The sequence below is a fragment of the Columba livia genome, chromosome 3, assembly GCF_036013475.1.
Source record: "Columba livia isolate bColLiv1 breed racing homer chromosome 3, bColLiv1.pat.W.v2, whole genome shotgun sequence".
In the NCBI taxonomy this organism is placed as follows: Eukaryota; Metazoa; Chordata; class Aves; order Columbiformes; family Columbidae; genus Columba; species Columba livia.
The window spans coordinates 91898307-91917519 of NC_088604.1; the positions used below are offsets into that span (position 1 = coordinate 91898307).

A 19213-nucleotide genomic window follows, 5' to 3' on the forward strand; every position below is an offset into this window, starting at 1 on the left:
GAGCATGCATCTGGCAAGCCCACAGAAGGAGACAGAAATAACTGATAAGGGTGCTTAGACTACTCAAAGTCTGTTTTTTTTCCACAAGGAAAGCTAGAAAAGCTCAGACTTTGACAAATGTAGTTGTTGGATAACTTCATGGATGTCCAGAAGAAATACACAAAGAACTATTAAAAGAGGAACAGAAATAGTGTCAAAGCTATTTCAGAAGAGCAGATGAAAGTATTCAGTAGCACCACCACAATGTACATCTAATAGAAATGTGAATATAATCAGCAAGCAGACTCACCCTGAAGAAAGGGATATGGAAGCAACTGGTAGGTGCCAGCCATGTCCATAATTTTAAGATAAAAGTCATGTGAGGGCATAGTGACAGAAGGCTTACAGTAGATTTGAGTTGCCTTATGCACAACAACAGGAATGTCATGCACATGAGAAAATATGGAACATTTGAAGTGCAAAATGGTTTTCACGGTTTCACAAATACACCTCACAAGTATACAGAGAAACACAAGATAGTGTCTTTTAAAGGATGCAGAAGTACTGTAGTAAGGCACAAGTAATTTGAGATAGCATGTAAGGAAGTATGGCCCATTCTTAAACATTAACATTACTGGTGTTGGCAAAACTCTCAGGATACAGAATATATCTGTTCTATATAGCTGGGGTATGTAAAGATAAAAACACCAAAACTTAGGTTTCTGTGTAAGGAATGTGTGCTAGCAAAAAGCATGGGGAGGAAAGGCCTTGAGTAAAAGCTGGTTAGGTCCCAGTGACAGTGGAGTCATTCGGAGGATCGCACAGTAGAAGACATTTTTGGAACATTCCCTTAATGTTTCTGAAAGTGTATCTCCTCTGACATTGCATCACTGAAATCTCTAAATGCAGAGCCTGCTGTGCATGCACTGAAGTAATCACTGTTGAGGAAGAATCTTAAGGAAGTATAAATTACAGCATCTGGCATATTTGAGAATGAGAAAAAAAGGTGGAGGACCCATTGCAATGCAAAACAGGCCAATCCTTTTATCCACAGGTGAAGGGTGTAGGCCAGACTTAATTGAATAAAATGAAATTTAAAGGAAGAGATCATTTATACTGTCAGTTTACTATAAGAAGCAGGTGCTAGAAAAGCCTGTGAGTGGGAGGTGTCCAGAACAGCAGGCAGAAGCAATCATGTGGGGTTGCTGCCACCCGCTCAATTTGGATGGCATTGGTTCGTGCACTGTACGCAGCAGGTGCCAGATGCTCAGTGTAGATGACTGCTGTTCCAAGCCAGACAAAGAGTCAGTTTTCAGGACTCAGGTGGAAAACAGTGTTTCCAGGGAATGTCTTATTGATCTATCACCTACATTAGACTTATGCCAGAATAAGAATGTGAAATCTTACCAGCACTGATAACATCCCTGTAGACATCAGCTGAGCTAGTAGGACAGAGCTTGTGTAATATGGACAAATTTAGGACAATTACTTAGTGAGTCTCTGGCAAAATACACTTCTTCTGGTGGAAGCCTTTTTCTTTAATTCAGTGCTTACTGGATCAGACTTTGACTTGCTGATTCTTTCTCTTGAAAGTAGTGTGTATCAGTCTTTGTGGAAAAAACATCTCAATATTAAAAAAACATTGTCAATGCTTTTTAGAATGTCCAAAAGCTTCACTAGTGGATTGAGTCTAGGCAAGTAAAATTTTAATTGGAAATAAGTATTTTCAATTGACTTTGTGTGACAAACTCAAAGATAAACAAGGGACTGCAGACATCTCGCATTTTTAACAATGGTGCTAAGAATTTTTTGTATGAAAATGTCATAAGCAGTGATAAAAGAAAGGCCAGATAAAATTTCTCAAAGTGTATATATATATATGAAAGTCATGCGATACTGCATTGGAAGAAGAAGAAAATGCCCAATAACCTTCACTGCCTAAAAAAGGGACAGCAGAGAATCTGATAAATTGCATGAAAGCATTTAAAAGAATTTTCTACAGAATTCATTTTGGAGAAAGAAGAATGTAGCCTTTTGTGGGGGGAATGACCTACTGTAACTGAGTCATTCTCAGGAGGTTTAGAAATAAATCTTATTTGCCTCTCCACCATGTCTTACATTTTTGACTGACAGTAAATTACATAGGACTGCTAAATGCAGCAGTGGTGCTGTTTGAGGATTTTTAAACTTTTGAAAAACTGAACTGAGTGTCAGCTCAGTTGTGGATCTCATTAGATGATCACAGGGCTAAAAAATGGAATAGACTCAGTTGTTCTAGTTTCATTGTCCAGACCTCCACAAACTTTCTCTTCAGTTTGGACAGCCTGAGGTCAATCCTAACAACCCAGAAAAATAAACTGAATTCTGAGAGCTTTGTGCCAGATCTTCGTCTGTTAAACACTGAGTTAAAGCATTTCTTCTTAATCTTGCCCATTAGCCCTACAAGATCCATGTGCTTTGTCATCTCTAGCTGTATTGATGCCAATACCCAATAAATTGCTTTGGCACCTCTATTTTTTTAGCTGATGAGAGCCAAACACCTAAGCTGGTTATTTGCTCCTGAATAATTGTACTGATGAAAGATTAATGTGATCATGGAGGTGTCATTAAGTGCCCTGATACTTTTCAAAATCTGCCCCCTAAATTTGGAGGCAGATACATGAAGGAAAAAACCCAGAGAGGGACTTAGGAACTATAGCATTCAACAGCAACTCAATGGAATTGAAAAGTTGCTCATAGGTATCCTGACACTTCAAGATAGCCATCTGATCCTGTTAAGGGGAGGAACAGACTTTGCCTTGTGTTTATTCAGAAGTAGCTTTTTGCTCTCCTCTTAGGATTCACATTTGCTGGAAATGAGGGCTTCAACCTGTGACATTTTTCAGAAAACTGAAATGTAGAATTTGGATTTGTTTGAATCCTTCATCTCATAAATTTACATCTCCACGTCTCTCCAAGTGATCCGTCTAATTGCTGGATTGGTAGCTATTAGGACTGTCAAAGAAGGAGGCAGCTCTTAAGGCTCTATTTTGTGCAAAATAAACAAAATACTTAATAGACCCATGTCAACGGGAGTTAAAATGTGGATGCTCTGTTAGGCAACTTGGAATGAAGACCTGAGGACCTGATGGTATAAGGCCTTGAGCAGTCCATATCAGGTGATCACTCTGATGAGGTAACTTGCCTTAGGAGGTAGGTGAAAACTGAAGTCATCCATGAAGTGAATTATTCTCAGCAGTCTGAATATAATTTTTCAGTTTTAATTTATTTTTCTTCTAAACTTCAAATGTTCCTTCTTCAGAGTGGAACTCATCATACTTTGATAACCTACCTCATCTACTTGATCTTCCCAAGAAGGAGTGTTTTGGCTTTGTCTGTGAATATGTTTGCACTGTTGGCATAATCCTTGATCTAATTTAAAACAGGCTAAGAGGCTTTCTAAAGAATGTTTTCTTAAGTAAGGAGATATTAGCAAAATGCAGAAGCATCTAACAACTGAGCCAGATATCATATTGCCTTCTGTGTCTTGTCCAACCTTCCTTTTCCCATCCTTGCTTACTGATTTGTGGGCTATTAGCATACCTTGTCCATACATTATTCTTGTGGGTTATCTACAGGTAAAATCAATGACCTAGTCACATTGCTTTTTCCCCTTTCTGTAAAATGTCAGACTATATGGATAAAGACTGAAAGGCCTCTGACACTGTTCATAGCAACAAGCTCATCTAAGCTAGCAGAGAACCCCTCTTTCATTCTTAAGAGATGGCACAAGTTCCTTTCTCTTTGGTAGGTATTTCCTTCTAAGCATAATTTTTATGTCAGCTTCCTTCAGATATTGAGTGTGAAACAGCTGTGACTCTACTTCCAAATGTCTTTTCTTCTATTTTCTTTTTTATCTCCTGTTACAACTGCCAGCATAGAACCTGCTGGTCACATACTTCTAGCTGTTACATCTCCTTGTTCCGATATGTATTGATTTGAAAGCTTTAGCCTCATCTCTACTTTCTGAAAACTCAAGCATAATGCTAACACATCACATGTCTATGATCTGAGCTGGTATTTATCATCAAAATGGCACTAAAATCAAGAGCTGTTATAGGTGCAAAAGATTTATTTTGATTCCACTTAGTTGATTCCTGGGGAATACCATGATTTATGTAAAATAGAGTACATATCATTAATGGCCACAGTTCTATTGATAAAGACATTTTTCTAATATTTACAAAATAGTCTTTGGGTTCTCTGATTCTCACAATAACATAAATGTACTTTCTTCTTCCTCTTCATCCACAGTAGGTGATTGAAAAACTTGAGATTTTCAGATCTGACTTATGAGACACTGAGTTACTGGGTATGTTTGACTCCTTCCATGACAGAAAATGCATGTACACAGAAAAAGACAGCCCTCTTTTATAGCCTCCTACTGTATTTCTTCACTGCTACAAATTGGCATCTCAGCTCAGTATGCAAACCTGCACCACTCTCAAATCTCACACATCTCCCTTGTTCACACATCAGCAGCCCACATCCTCCTATGTCCTGAGCCAGACGTGCAGCTCCCAGCACAGACTGGGTGGGTTCCTGCAGCAAGCGCTGCAACCGAAGCAGCCTGGAGCCACCAGCACACACAGATACAAGCTGGTATTAACTGGCGGGCTGAAGGTAGCTCCCTTTGTAGAATGATGGTTGAAGTTTAGCTTAGCTAAATGTTTCCCCACACAAGGAGCTGGAAATTGCTTTTCCCACCTGAAAGTGACTCTGAGCCCATGATCACAAGAGTAATTTGTCTTCTCTGGGCATCAGCTCCAGTGTTGGACCATTCTCACTTTTGCTAGTACCTGCTCAGAGTTGCCCTGGCTGTGATCTGTGCTCTTTGCCTCTCAGCTTTTTCCCTGTGTGCCTCTAAGAATGATCTGGCTCTGTCTTTTTTGCCAATGCCTATTAGGTAGTTAATACAGCAGGCAGATCTCCCCATAGGTTTTTCTTCTCTAGTCTGAACAAACCCAGGTCTCTCATTCATGTATTTCAGTGCTGTAGTCATCTTAGGACACCTCTGCTGGACTTCTTTCAGTTTGACAGTGTCTTTTGCATACAGGGGAGCTCAGACTGCATACAGTACTCCAGATGTCATCTCAAAAGTGCTGAAAAGAGCAAATAAGCACTTCCATTGACCTGCTGTCTACACCTTTGCTAATGCAGCTTAGTATGCCGTTGACCATCATCCCCCCTGAAGGCATATTGCTGACTTGTGTTCACCTTGTCTGCAAACACCAAATATCCTGTTCACCTGGTGAGCTGGTGGCCATGCAGCCCAGTGCTGCAGCAGAAGTTCTCTGCTCTCTCACCAAGACTGTTTTTTCTGGGTTTCAATTTCCTTTCCATGCTCTAGGTAAGATACTGCTCCTTTAGCTTCTCCAGTTGGTGAAGGGGAGGGGAGTGAGGAGAGGTAAATTGTGTCTAAGAGTAGTTGATGAACTTCGCACATCCAGTGATGCTGTTGCCTGGTTCTGGATATTGATAATATATTACGTAGCCACCTAGACAATAGAGGCTATAATTAGGCATCCTATTCACACACATACACACAAAGGTCCAGACACAGCCTTTTGAATGGAGAGTGCGTTGCAGAAAATTTCGTAATGTGGAAAAGTCTCCCATAGGCTGTTCATGTCCAGTTACATATCCACTCCAGAGTGGTCTAATTGCTATTTAACTGGAGACACAGAGCATGAGACTATTCAGTGCTGTGTGTGCTCCATCTCCCATTGTAGCTGTATTGGTGATAGATACTTCCCTGAAGTTGTTACGTCTTTGTCTATATAGCCCAATCCCTTCATGCTGTTACATCTGGCTGTTCAAACCTATTGGCCATTCCTGGACTCACTCCAGAAAGGTGTGCCAAGCCTTATGTCACAAGGATACGTTTTCTTTGCCGTTATTGTGTTGCTACAGTTGTGTTGGCAGCAAGAATGACAGCCACAGCAGATCACTTCAGGGTGATACAGCACTTTTCTTCTTCATTACATGACACTGTTGTTTTTTATAGTATTGTCTTTAATACTGGGGGTGAAGGAGGCTTGACTGTGTTATGATGATCAGCATAATTCCTGAGTTGTGCTGCATAGGCCATGATATGACCTTCCCCTCGTCCCCTTCCTGCTCGTGCATGATGTTGCCATTTGAAGAGAAGGCTGCTTGGAGCAGCAGCAGAGAAGCTGGAGAATGGGGCCCAGTCTTTACCAGCTATAGACCTCTCAGTTAACATTAGAAGAGCAGCTGCCAGGTGCCTCAGAGATATGTTGAAGGGGCAACTCTGGGAGTTGTTTCCTGGAAAAAGGGTGTGCTTGGGCAGCTTTTCTAGAGGTTTTAGCTGACAGAGAATCTATAAGTATTTGCCTTCAGGGAGCAGGAGACAGATAGCCTGGAAGATAAAGATGAGTCATGCTGGTAGAAAACCTCAGCCGGAGTTACATTAAGGACTACGAAGACCTGGGGCCAGCTGGAGAGGCTGGATGGTCTGACTAGCTGGGAGAATGTGAAGGGAGCTGAGAGACATGATATTAGCAGGGTTACACTCTGCCAAGGGGATGCGTGCCCTGGGATGGTACAATGCTGGCTTCCTCCCTATGCACTACACACAAATGCCAATTGAAGACAGAGTCTGCCTTTCAAATCAAGTGTGTCTATGTTCAGTTAATATTTCTTTGCTCTTTTGCTCCTCTCTGAGTCATCTATTATTCTTTGTTCCTAGAGCTTCTCCATAAGGGAGTTCAGTCTTGGTGATATTTGCTTTGTTTTTTGGGAGCAATTGCCATTTAAAGCTATTTGTTAGCTTGCTTTCTTCATTCAGTCCATGTATTTGACTTGTTTCTTCTTTTGTATCTTTGTCCTGCAAGGATTCTTTTTTGTCTTGCTTCTCCAAAACACCAAATGTCATCTCCCAAATTGTTCTTTGTATGTGTGTCCTGAATTATCAACTTCCACCCATCAGACTTAGAAGCACTGTTGTGCTTCCATTGCTCTTACTGTAATTGTACTTCCTTTTTGAGAAAAAAAAAATCAGTGTAAGTAAGAAATGTGCTCCATTTGCAGAAGTAGAGCTGTGCCAGGAACAACTTGGGCTTTTAACTGAATCATCTGACCTTGGTTTACATGGTAAGGTCCTGGGAGAACAGACTCATCTGCATATTTATATAAAGACAGACATATTATTAATGTTCAGTAAAGTTAGTCATACAGAAGAGAGCACCATCCCAAAAAGTTTATAGAAATGTCAGAAGTGTATGCTAAAAAAAAAAAAGAAAATAAAGTAGTCTTGATGGCTTGAGAACTGATTTTTTTCTCTTTGGAGTGCTAACATTTTTTTTTTTTTAATTTGGGAAAGATTGCTGGTAACTGAGAAACATATTTCAAATGCTAATGTCATACTGAGACAATTCTGACCACTTAGTATGAGATGGAGCAGGCTGAGTAACTAGGCTGACATTTTAATGTGAGTGGTATTAGTGTGGGGGTGTTTCCAAGTACAGCTGTCATCGTGAGCCAGTTCCCAGGGTAGGAGGAGAATAAGAGCAGGTATCCAAATAAATCAGGGTGTCAGCTCTGTGGTGGTGTCTCAGTCTTGAGCACAGGTCTGATGGCTAACAGCATGCTTGGTACCTCTCTGTTCTCAGAACACTGCAGATGGCTTCTCAAATAGCTGCGTTTCCATCTGTCATGGAAACTAGGCACCACACAGCTACCTGCTCACTCTCCCTGGTGGGATGGGGGAGATAATTGGAATGGTAAAAGTGATAAAACTTGTGGGTTGCGGTAAAGGCAGTTGAACAGGTAAAGCAAAAGCCACACATGCAAGCAAAACAAAACAAGGGATTAATTCACTACTTCCCATGGACAGGCAGCTGTTCAGCCATCTCCAGGCTAGCCAGGCTCCATCATGTGTAATGGTTACTTGAGAAGACAAACGTCATCACTCTGAATGTTCCCTCCTTCCTTCTTCTTCCTCTGGCTTTATATACTGAGCATGACATCATGTGGTATGGAATATCCCTTTGGTCAGTTGAGGTCAGCTGTCCTGGCTGTGCCTCCTCCATACTTCTTGTGCACCCCCTGCCTTCTCACTGGCAGGCCAGTATGAGAAGCTGAAAAGTCCTTGACTGCTTATCAACAACTAAAACATCAGTGTGATATCAACATGATTCTCATTCTAAATCCAACATGCAGCACTATACCAGCTACTAGGAATAAAATTAACTCTATCCCAACTGAAACCAGGAGACCATCTCCTTCCTTTCTCAGTGTATATGCTAAATTTTCTATGCAGAGGTACAGTAGACTCTCATTTTAGTGAATCTTCTCATCTGAACACAGATATCCTGAATATTAAAAAAAAAGAGAGTTGCTAGCTATTGAAAGTGCTCCTACCCATCCAATGAATGCAGTAAACTGTGGTTATAAAGAATAAAGTAGAACTACCTCAAACATGAGACACGACCCAACTAACATCTACATAGAAAGAAATTACATTTTGTTGATTGATTGTCATTCTCCGAAGGGATCCTATATTCCAACAGATCTGCAGGCAGTTGTGAAACTCATGTAGGCATAAGCAATGGGAGAAACCACCTTCTATAGTGATGGCCCAAAGCCAACAGAAGAAAGACTGCATTCATCTTTCAGGACTGGCCTTTCCTTGGCTTGGACTCCATCAGTGATCCAGAACCTAACCAAGGGGGTTAGAACATGGAATAATTCTCTCGGAAGGAAAAATTTCATTAATTCTTCAGTGATTGATATATTGACTGCAGTGAAAACAGCAGCAAAAGTAGCTCAGGTTTTGCAAATAATTGTATATTTATTCAGAGCTTACTTCTAATACCTGGAATAGCTGCAGAAGTTCCCGTCAGGTGTTCAAAAAAGCTTTTTCTCATTTTAAATGCATTCGTGGTTCTCAAAGGTCCTATACCAAAACCCAACCACCAACTCTTTACTCAAACTATGGATATGGTTGAAGCCCTGTTTCTGACTAAAAGCTGCCTTTAAATACCATGACATCAATACTGTGCTGTCTCAAATCTTGTGATGTCAGTTACATCTGTCAAAAATTAGTATACAATTTCAGGAAAATCGAACTGGTGGTACATTTGCTGCTGGTTATTGGTACTTCTTGGCTTTTTCTGCCCACTCAGAGAAGTCAGACACAACATTCACAGCCTTTTACTCTCATCTTTCAATTATCTTTCAAGCTTAGGCAGCTTGACAGCTTGGCAGCCCTGGAGAACCCAGGCTGGACCTTTTCACCAGAGCAAGTGGGGTGGGACACCACTTCAAGAAATTATCTTTGCTGGAGTGTAGTTAGAATTTTTAACAAGTACAGACTAAAGTCTGAAATTAAGGAAGCTCCACACTTTAGGTCTAATGAAACAGATCTCTCAGTGTTCCATGAAATACTGATGTAAGAAGTTACCTGTATTTGGGGGGGTCTCAGCATTATCTGTCAGGTAAAAGAGCACAACTTTGTCTGTAGTGCTTCAGAATCGTTGTGAAATATTCTAGGCCAAAAGCAGAATGTCATGGAAGAAAATTAGGTTTGCTAAACTATTCTAGATTATAATCTGATCCTGGAGGGGTTTAATACAATCATAAATTACTATGACACCCATATCTTTCAAAAAATGATCACTCAGAAAATTAATTTGCCCTAATAGGTCACAGAAATATTTATATTTCCTGTTCATATTTAATTACATACAATTATCTTAAAATATTTTTGTATGTAGATATATATGTATTGATGTGTGTCTGCATATGGTAATTAAATCTTACAGGTGAATAGGTTAGCACTGTTTTAACAAAATGGAAGAGCTCTTTTCTTGGTGCACAAAGAAAAGAAACCGTAATAAATCAGCTCACAAAAATGAAGTATCCCAGTGATGACACAGAACAGATGTTGAGTTTATTAGGCAAGCTGTAGAAAGACCAAAAGAATGAGTTTTGCAGTAAAATTAGACCAGTTTCTCTCAGTACAGCTTAAGTAGTATTGCCTTCATTATCCAGTGTGGGTACAGCCCATGTGTTTTGTGTTTATACTCAGGAAATTCAAATGTATACTCTAAGTGGTCATCAAAATTCACTAAAAGGAACAATGAAGCACAGTCAGCTAGGATAATTTAAAAGGGTTCATTGGAATTGATCAAAAATATACAGAGGGGGCAGCTTAGTCTTTAAAGAGCTTGGGAAGGTTGGCAATCATCATTTTTTTGACGGTTATATTTCACAAGAGTTACATGTATTTTGAATTCACTGAAACGTGTACTCTTTTGTTTCATGTAAGTTTTGTCTGACCAGAAAAAGAGGAATTTGGCCATTTGTCTGGAATTCTACATGCTTGGTGTCCTGGAAGTTCTAGTGGTATTGCCCCTATACACAGATTGACTGTCCAGTGCATGCAGAAGACCTGCAGTGCAATCAAAACATGAGAGTGATTGTGCGTGTGTTAGTTTTTGTATCTACTCGGGATTTTCCTGTGCATGCTGTTCTTTCTGGTATGATTGCCCCTGTGCATCAGTAACTTCGTAAATATGTCTGTTTTCAAAAGGCGATGTATGCAGGAAAAATGTGATACTTGTTTCCTCTCTAAGACAAATTTTATCCTGTCTAGTACTGCACTATTTGGAAGATGAAGATATGAGCAAAGAAGGATGGGTGCACATATAAGACTGAAGATCAGGCGTGGGTATGTCCATGTGGGTGTATTAGCCAGTGACTCAATTCCCCATATGTAAAAAGGAGATAACTCCCCTTATGATATCATTAATTCACAAATTAACCCAAGTGCATAAAGAATCTATGGAAATACTGTGTGTGTGTCACAAAGGAGGTACTCATTTCCTAAGAGATGTCTATGGAAAACTACCTAACTACTCTGGCAGCCTAAAAGCTGCAGTCTAAGGAAAGTATTTTGCCAGCCTTCTCCCGTTTTTCCAAACAACAGCACTATGATCCAGAGTATTGGAAGGTTGTCTAACCTGAGGGGACTGAAACAGCTAGTGTCTACATACAACTCCATTTGCTGACCCTTTCATTTATTAAATATTATGTAGGAACTTGCATCACCTGAGTCACTTATTACAAACATCTTGATCTGAATTTGGCCTCCCACATAGATACCTATATGAAACACACTAGGCTTTACAGAGAAATTATCTTCAGATATTGAAATACATTGTGAAAAGAGATTTCCTACTCAGGCGTGAATGTTCCTCACTCTCTAAATATATACAGTTATCTCAACTGTTACATACCCTACTGTTTCCTTGCAACTATCGAAAATCGTATCAAGAAGGAAATGAAAGTAAAATTTTGCAATAGCTAGCAATAACTGCAGCGCAAATGACGGCAAGAGTATACCTTCCTGCTGTGCATTAACTTCAGCTCTGCTGGCAAATTGACAGCAAGTTTGGAGAGATAAGAGGAAAGCAAAACAGGCCCAAAGAGATCGTCATTTGAAAATGGAACTAGCAGCCTCAGCTTCTTCGGGTGCAATGAAAAATGACATTAGCTTCCTCTCTGATTTGAATGTGAAGGCAAGTATTTTAATACAATAAATCAAGAACAAGAGCATGAGAGATGCTGAGAACTTCACAACTCTCCGAAGTACCTGTCGTGAGTCTGTCTGCAAAAGACTGATAGGAGTTTGGTACATGGAAAATGAATGATTTCGCAAGTAGTTAGTTACTGTAGGAGGTTCACTGCATATTTCGTGCCTACAAAAGAGTGTCCTATGCCTCCCACTTGCCTATTAAGTTGTTCAGCAAAACTAGATGGATTTCCTAACTGTGCTACAATGTTTGGTCCCTGGACAGAGATTAAAATCCTTTTTATAGTTCTTTAAGATCTATGGGGATATACATTCATTCATGAGGATGTCTTGAGACTATCTGAAGAAATACATCATTAGCAAGCATTTAAGGCATCCTGATGTCTGCATTGTCTGCCAGGAATTCAGGAAACTGAACTGCAATAAAAGCACAAAGTTTGCCAAAGCTCCATTTCAATGTCTTCTTAGAAAATACATATTATTTTTGGAAAGCATAAGGTAAATATGCAAGTACACATGTACACACAAATATCCTACATCCCTTCTTGCTCTTTTTCTAATTATTTGATAAGTAAGACCTGTGTTTAACTAGGTAATTGGATCATTGTCACCAAATGCGATTGAAAACTCTTTAATATTGTCAGTCAAAACTAATGATGGAATTCCAGAGCCTTGCATGTCATTCTTTCTTCGGTGTGCCTTGGGATTTGAAAATCCAGCTATAAACTGACAAAACACTTTATGAATGATGCAATAGGAAGTGGTCTCAGTAACTTCATTAGTCTTTCTTATTTTCACTTAATCTGTCATCCAGCTCTCCACACATCACCTACTGAGCAAATATACTGACTTAGCACTAGTGTATATGATATATGGATCAGGTCAAAAAGCAATTGAGGTCCCTGTGTTTATTTACATGATACAATATATAATTGATAAATCCTTTTCTGAAAGGTGCTATATACAGACTACTAGTAACCGTAGAAGTTTTTCCTCCCAACTCCTGAATAACAGAGAAGAAGAAAGCTTTATTTAAGATTCTGAAAGGGCTCATATTACCGTATTACAGGGACATCCTTTACTGTATCATGCAGTCACTGTGAGCTTATGACCAGTCCCTGCAAGGGATTCCAGTTTATAGATGGGAAACTGAAGTACTGGCACGTCTGCAGTAGGGAATAGAGGATAGTGTTGAATTTCCTGGGCTAATTACTTCAGTGGGTTTCAGTGCAAAGCCTTGAAGAGAAACTATCCAGGAACACTGAAATGGGATAGCTATTATCATGGTGCTTTTTCTGTTCCAATAAATCTGACTCCTAGAAAGAGCTGTGCTTGGGCACAGGGACATTCCGTGAGTCCACGCATTCTGACAGAAAGCTTCACTGCAATATATGGATGTATTGACAAGGCAGAAAACAGTGACAAAGTAGGATGGTCTGTGACAGAGGAGAAGGTAAGCTCAGTCCCCCTTGAAGCACCTGGATACTGCCCCAGCAGTCGAACAAGGAATGTGGCAGAGTGTGACCTTGCCAACAGCAAGCATCAGTTTGTTGTGGCAACCGGGCAGCTCTGAGGTCAGCCAAGGGAAGAACCTCTGTGATCACCATGTCCTGGCCTTTGAACTGGGACAGCTGCTTACAAGTTTTCTGTATGGAAATCCCATGATGAGGAGACTGTTGCCTTATGCTTAGCCTGCTACCTGCCCTGTCATTGGACATCAGTTACCCATGGTAATCAGCTTGCTTTAGTTTCTTCCTCTTCTGCTTCTCTTCCTCAAACCCAGTAACAAACAAATCAGTCATCTTGCTTGCCTAAATATTTTCTTAGATGTGAAATCTATGCCTTATATCACTTTGATGAAGTGCAGCAAGTCTGGAAATAAGATGTTAAGCTCTTGGAAGAAAAGCCATCCTTCTTTGACCTGCAGGAGGATATTGATTATTTTACATTTTAAAGATGTGTGATATACTATTCTTACTTCCTGGGGGCCCCTAGCTGACTCCATGGGTTACTGTAAAGGGAATTGCTGACAAATTCTCATTTTAAAAATCCTACAAGTGAGATTTTCAGAAGATCTACCTACAGACCCATATCCAGTGATTTTTTAAATTCATATCTAGACAAGGAATATGATGGGACATAAATGAGAGTTAAGCCCCTGGCCACTTTCATATAGGCTCCAGTACGCCCTGTGTGCATGTGCCCACATTGTTCTCAGAGTCACTCCTTTTCATACGTACGGGTCACCTGCTTCATTGTCAGCACATAGATATCCTCATTCTGTTCCAGAACATCCCAGGAGACGCTTTAACATCAGTGGAGGTCTCCCGTGTTGACAAAGGAACTCTCTTTGCTGAACACTAGGAAATAGCAGGAGGTTTAGAAGGACTCAGTGACCTAGAGGGATCAGAATATTCATTCCAGACAACTATGGAAGAGCTTGAGGAAAATCAGGAAGATATTAATCTTACTTTACAGGAAGCCCAGAATGACAATAAGAAGCAGCAGCGTAAAAAGATGGTAAGTGGAAGATATAATTCTTCCAGATATAAAACTGCAATGCATCATGTAACATGTAGATCAACCAGAAAACTGAGTGAGCAAAGGAAAGAAAGGATCATGAGACATTTGAATTACTTCTCAGAGGTGAAGAACCTCAATGCCTCCCATTTCATGGGTTAACGTCAAGTTCATAGAATGTTAAATCCTTCTATTTGGTCAAAAGAGCCATAGTGGCTGGTTTAGATCAACCATGCCATAATATTTTTAGAAATTTCTTTAATTTTTCAAATTGGAAAATTTGTATGTAGTGGATATTTCATATTTTGTAACACAATATTCAATGGAAGATTTCTTTTCCAACTCTAGGAACAAACTTTTTAAAAGGGAAATAACGGATATTAGTGAGTTGTTATACAAATATGTGAATTATCACTTGAACAAATTTTCAGGTTTTACATGAACATAATCTATTTTAATCTATAAGTTTAAATATTAATTTATCCTCCCTCCCTCCAATTTATAGCAGGGAGCCGTCAGAGACATGACAACATCATCTTTGATCTCAGAGAGCATGGCACATTTGGACATGAAGGGAGGAACCAGCGCTTTGCAGTCAGAAGTATCCAGCAGCGCAGAGGAGCTGGAACAGCTCTGTGACAAGCAGGACACAGCGGCCGATATTGAGCTTGAGAGGATGCGATGGGATTTTGTGCTGGCGAAACTGAAATACGAACATGAGGACAATGAAAAGCAAAGGCTTCATGAAGAGAGAATGGAGCAGATTCACCAACAGGCAGTAAAAAGATCGGTAAGTAGGGAAAGGAGAAAGGGCTGAACACAATAGAGACTGAAACATGTGCATTCTAGGTTAAGCAACTTGTAAGGTTTAGTTCTTTCGTGTGTTGAGTAGTACTGTGACTTAGACTTGACTAGGTGATCTTTATAGCTTGTACACATACTTATTTAAGAAGAATGGAGTTGAACTATGGTAACATTCAATGCTATAAAATATATTGAAGAACAGTTAACTCACAAATTAAATTCATGATGTAAGTATCCAATAATTTATTTTTGTTTGCCTTATTTCATCAGAGGAATTGCTCTGAGCACCAATTTGATCTGCTTCCTGCTTTGACAGTGGGATCAATTTCCTGGCTTGGAAACTGTTGAGTGACTCAGATAACAAATACATGAACAAATGAGTGGATTGCAGAATCTACCAAAGTAACACAAATTTTTTTGGCAATTAGATTTTGCAAGCCTGTGTTTTGTAGAAGCAGCTGAAGTAATAATATGTTAAGGCATAGGAGTCTGTTGTTGACAGCAGTCCAGCCTAGAATAGACCATTCTATTTGGCAGAGTTTAGCAGATGAGACAGCTGCAAATCTTGGTTGTCTGGGCTCTTCCTGATCACACTTGCTGTCTGTGGGCCTGACTCTCTTCCAATTCAACACAATTTATCACTGGACTGAGAGAGTAAGAAGAGTGTCTGAATCTAAATCATCAGTGTTTTAATGGGATCTGCATGTTTATCTTCTCTTGCATGTTCCGTACTCTAAATCAGGACAGGGTAGAAGGATGTGTTTTACACAGTATTTGTAGCATTTGTGTGGTGGTTGTACATATGAGCTCAGATCATGCACAATAACGGCACCCGGCTAAGCACCACAGAAGCCCTGAAGTTTTTCATATGCATATGTTATTTTTTTTTTCCATATAGCTAATTCATAGGCCTGGGTAGGCTCTCACAATTATGTGAAGTAAATACCATTCCCATGAAATCAATGAAGTTATGTCAGAGAAAAACAGATGAGAATCAGGTCCAGTATATATTTGGCTAAATGACTGACATGCATCTGGACCAAGGAAATGAACTACTGAATTATCTTTTTAAATTAAAACGTGAATGTTTGTCTATGAGCGTGTGTAAAAGTATGAAAATGACCATGGGGTGAGAAAACACAGGCAACAGTTTGTGCCATAGATGTAGAGATAGATACATAAAAGCCTTACCCTGGGTGTGCACCTACTTCACATTAATTGCTTTGAGAACCTGCATCTTCATTCTTGCAGTAATTATGGGGTCACTCACCTTAATTTTAGTGAGAGAAAACCTAGTCTGTGTTACGGATGTGGCTGGAAATGTGACACCTATCACTTAACACAGTGTAGCTGATTCGCATTCAGTTCATGTGCTGCTTTATCTCATATCAACTTCATATGAACCAAGTATGCCAGAGGAGTAGTGTGCTCAGAGAAGCACAGGGCCTGGGTGGGAGTGGAACATCACCATGTGACATAACGCACATCTTCTCCTTTTTCCACAGCTCAGCCAAGCACTCCAAGACCTACTCCGGCCCACAAACCAGTATGCCTTGTTCCTATACTGCTTCATCATTATTCACGTTGTTTACACAGTAAAGGAGCTGCTTTTCTACTGTCTGCAAGCCCATTACCTGTTCTGTTTTGCTGTTGTGCTCTTTTTAATTTTCAAAAATATGTTCCAGGCTTACAAAAATAAGAAAAAACGTTCATAAAAAAGGCAGCATGTTGTACACTTTTTGCCCCTGTTTTCACTGCTTTTTGTTAACTTTTCCTCACTACACCAATCATACATGCAGGATTTCAGCTCTTGTATATGCACAACAGCCTAATTATGGAAAACTAACTGGTTTCCTCAAGAAAATTGTGACTACATTACATCATTTGACTTCATGCTGTTTCATCAATGTGTTTGACATCATTCAGGGGCATTCATCTCTACAAATAAAGTTGTATGCAGTAAGAAATAATTTTGGAATATGTTCTTTCTGTTTTATCTCACCTCCTTGGATTAACACGGTGACTTGGGCTTGCTTACAAGAAATTATCTCAGAGAGGTTTCAGAGGTGGACTCTTTAGCTTGGAGGAATGTGCTCAGGAGAATTTAATATCCTGTTATGTGTTCAGTGCCATGCATTGAGCAGACACCTCACTTTGGACTAGGGCTGTCTCTGCCTTTGTCTGTCCCCTCTGTCCTGCACCATCCTCTGTAGTTACACACAGTTCCTATCAGCAATAGACCAGCAAGCGTTCTTTATGATAGTGTTTTCTGAAGTATTCACACTGATAAGGAATGATATCAAACGTAGCCCCAATAAAAAGACATTTTGTCTAGTGAGGATGTGACTAGACTACTTTTCTATTCTTTCAGTCATACAATACAGGATATTTCCAGCAGAGAAAAGGTGAAGAGTCATCTAACATATGGTATGTCAGGTTAGAGTAAGTGCAATCTTATCAGCCTTCTAGTGTTGTTAGAATCAGAGCGTAACTCGCCCATATGTCCCCATGCACATCTTACTCTGTTTTATTTCAGTCTTGTCTCAGTCTGCCTTCTCTTTTCATTGTGTTTTTAACAGGAAAAAAACCTAAAGAATATTTGATAGTCAGGCTGGATGTGAAAAAATAAAAGAAAGAAACATTCAGGTCAGGGTGAAATGAGTGTAGTCTAACCCTACTCATGTTATCATGTGTCTGTGGTAAGTCTGACCTCAGTCATGATGATAATCTTTGGGCACCCAAGGGGCAATGTGGTTCGAAAACCAATGCCACGTACCAGGCTGGCTGAATCAAGGCAACAGAGAAATGAGTATCTCAGATCCAGGGGTAGTGACTGGGTAGTTTCCTGACAGTGCAGAACGAGTGCAGAGTGCAAGGTCCTCTTGCATTTCCACAGCCTCTGCATTTTGGAAGCAGTGGAAGGTTACAAGGAGGGTCCGCTGGACATTTATGTAAAAATCTGCAGAGGATTGAAATGAACGATGACATAATCTTCCTGAAAGGAAGTTTACCCAGGTAAAGTGAGGTTGCTGGCTATAGATATGATCTACATATGCAGATTTAGATAACTAGATCAACCAAAACTAAGTAGTTGAATAAAAACAACATCCCGGCGGCTGTTCCTCTTTCTCCAGAAAAAATTACCACTAGCTCTCACTGAAATCCCAGGCTCACTCAGTCCCTTTGGGATTTTTGTGGAAAGTAGTCATTCAGCTTTTATTTTTTTACATGACTTTAGAGTAAGCCCTGTAAATAAACTGCTTTCAAATCTCTGTTTTTCTCTCACTGAAATCGTAAGAATGTCACCTGGACAGCTGAGAGAAGCCTGTTTTTTGTTTTCTGCTGAATCTGTAAACATTTACTGTAGATAACATGTATGTAAACAGATAACATGTATATAAACATGGTTTGCAATAGCACAAGCAACTTCAAATACTTCTCTTTATTGTTTGTAGCTCTTGGGTTGTAATCAACAGGAAAGATTATATCAACCTGCATTTAACATTGCTAATTCAAATGGCAGCTAGACTTGGTCAGAGATGTCAGACCCCTGCAAGTTTCAGAATACAGAGTCTGCACAGAAGGATTAGTTTTGATACTCATTCAATACTAACTTTTAGGGAGGGTCAGAAGGAGTTGGTGGTCTTTTGCATTTTATTCACTGTATACAGGAGATAATACTAGTCACCATACACACATATTCCAAACACACAAATATCCCCAAATCATAAATTCAAGGAGAAAAATAGGTTAGCCATTCCCTGATAGGTGCTCTCTGAGCCATTCAGGGTACCTATGCTATGTTTTTATATTTATTCCCACATTGCTAAGAGCTTGGGTTTGGGTTTGTTTGGTTTTATGTGTTTGTTTGTGGCAATTTCTGCATAGCTGCCTAGCCTCTAGGAGCTGCAGCTCAAAAAATTGTTGAAAATAATTGTTGATAAATCCATGAGAAGTAGCAATACAGCAAAGAACAAAAAAAATCCAAGCTCCTCCCTAACTGCTTTCAGGTCCTTCCGAGTTTTGATCAGCTCTTGCCCTTCACTGAGGTGTCAAATACACCCTTTAGGTTGCCTGGCTGTGCCCTACACCCTTACTTTACAGCAGTAGGCACACTCACCACAAAGCCTATGGTTTCATGTGAAACCACAGGAAACTTGGTGGTTTCAGCTATTTTAAGCCTAAAAGTAGGCAATATTTTACGGAGGGTTTGATTTCAAGAGCTAACCACAGCAAGTAAAAAGAGCTTTTAATCCTTAAGGTTGCAGCATAAAGCTATTCTAAAGTTTCAGAAGCCACTATGAAGAACCC

At 39.8% G+C, this 19213-nt stretch overlaps 1 protein-coding gene across 4 annotated transcripts in view; it reads left to right on the top strand.

The window, feature by feature from the left end:
- TMEM247 (transmembrane protein 247) overlaps nt 1-16872 on the top strand; it is a 59073-nt gene extending 42201 nt beyond the window's left edge. Inside the window, exons 1-4 of one of the 4 annotated variants that reach the window (XM_065058186.1) lie at nt 13113-13308; nt 13868-14098; nt 14604-14888; nt 16408-16872. In XM_065058186.1, coding sequence (XP_064914258.1) covers nt 14009-14098; nt 14604-14888; nt 16408-16617 — 585 coding nt within the window. In that variant the 5' untranslated portion in view covers nt 13113-13308; nt 13868-14008 and the 3' untranslated portion in view covers nt 16618-16872. Of the gene's footprint in view, nt 1-13112; nt 13309-13867; nt 14099-14603; nt 14889-16407 lie in introns of those variants that run through there. The other 3 variants (XM_065058184.1, XM_065058185.1, XR_010471557.1) reach the window with 3 other exon arrangements.
- Nucleotides 16873-19213: the final 2341 nt, after the last annotated feature.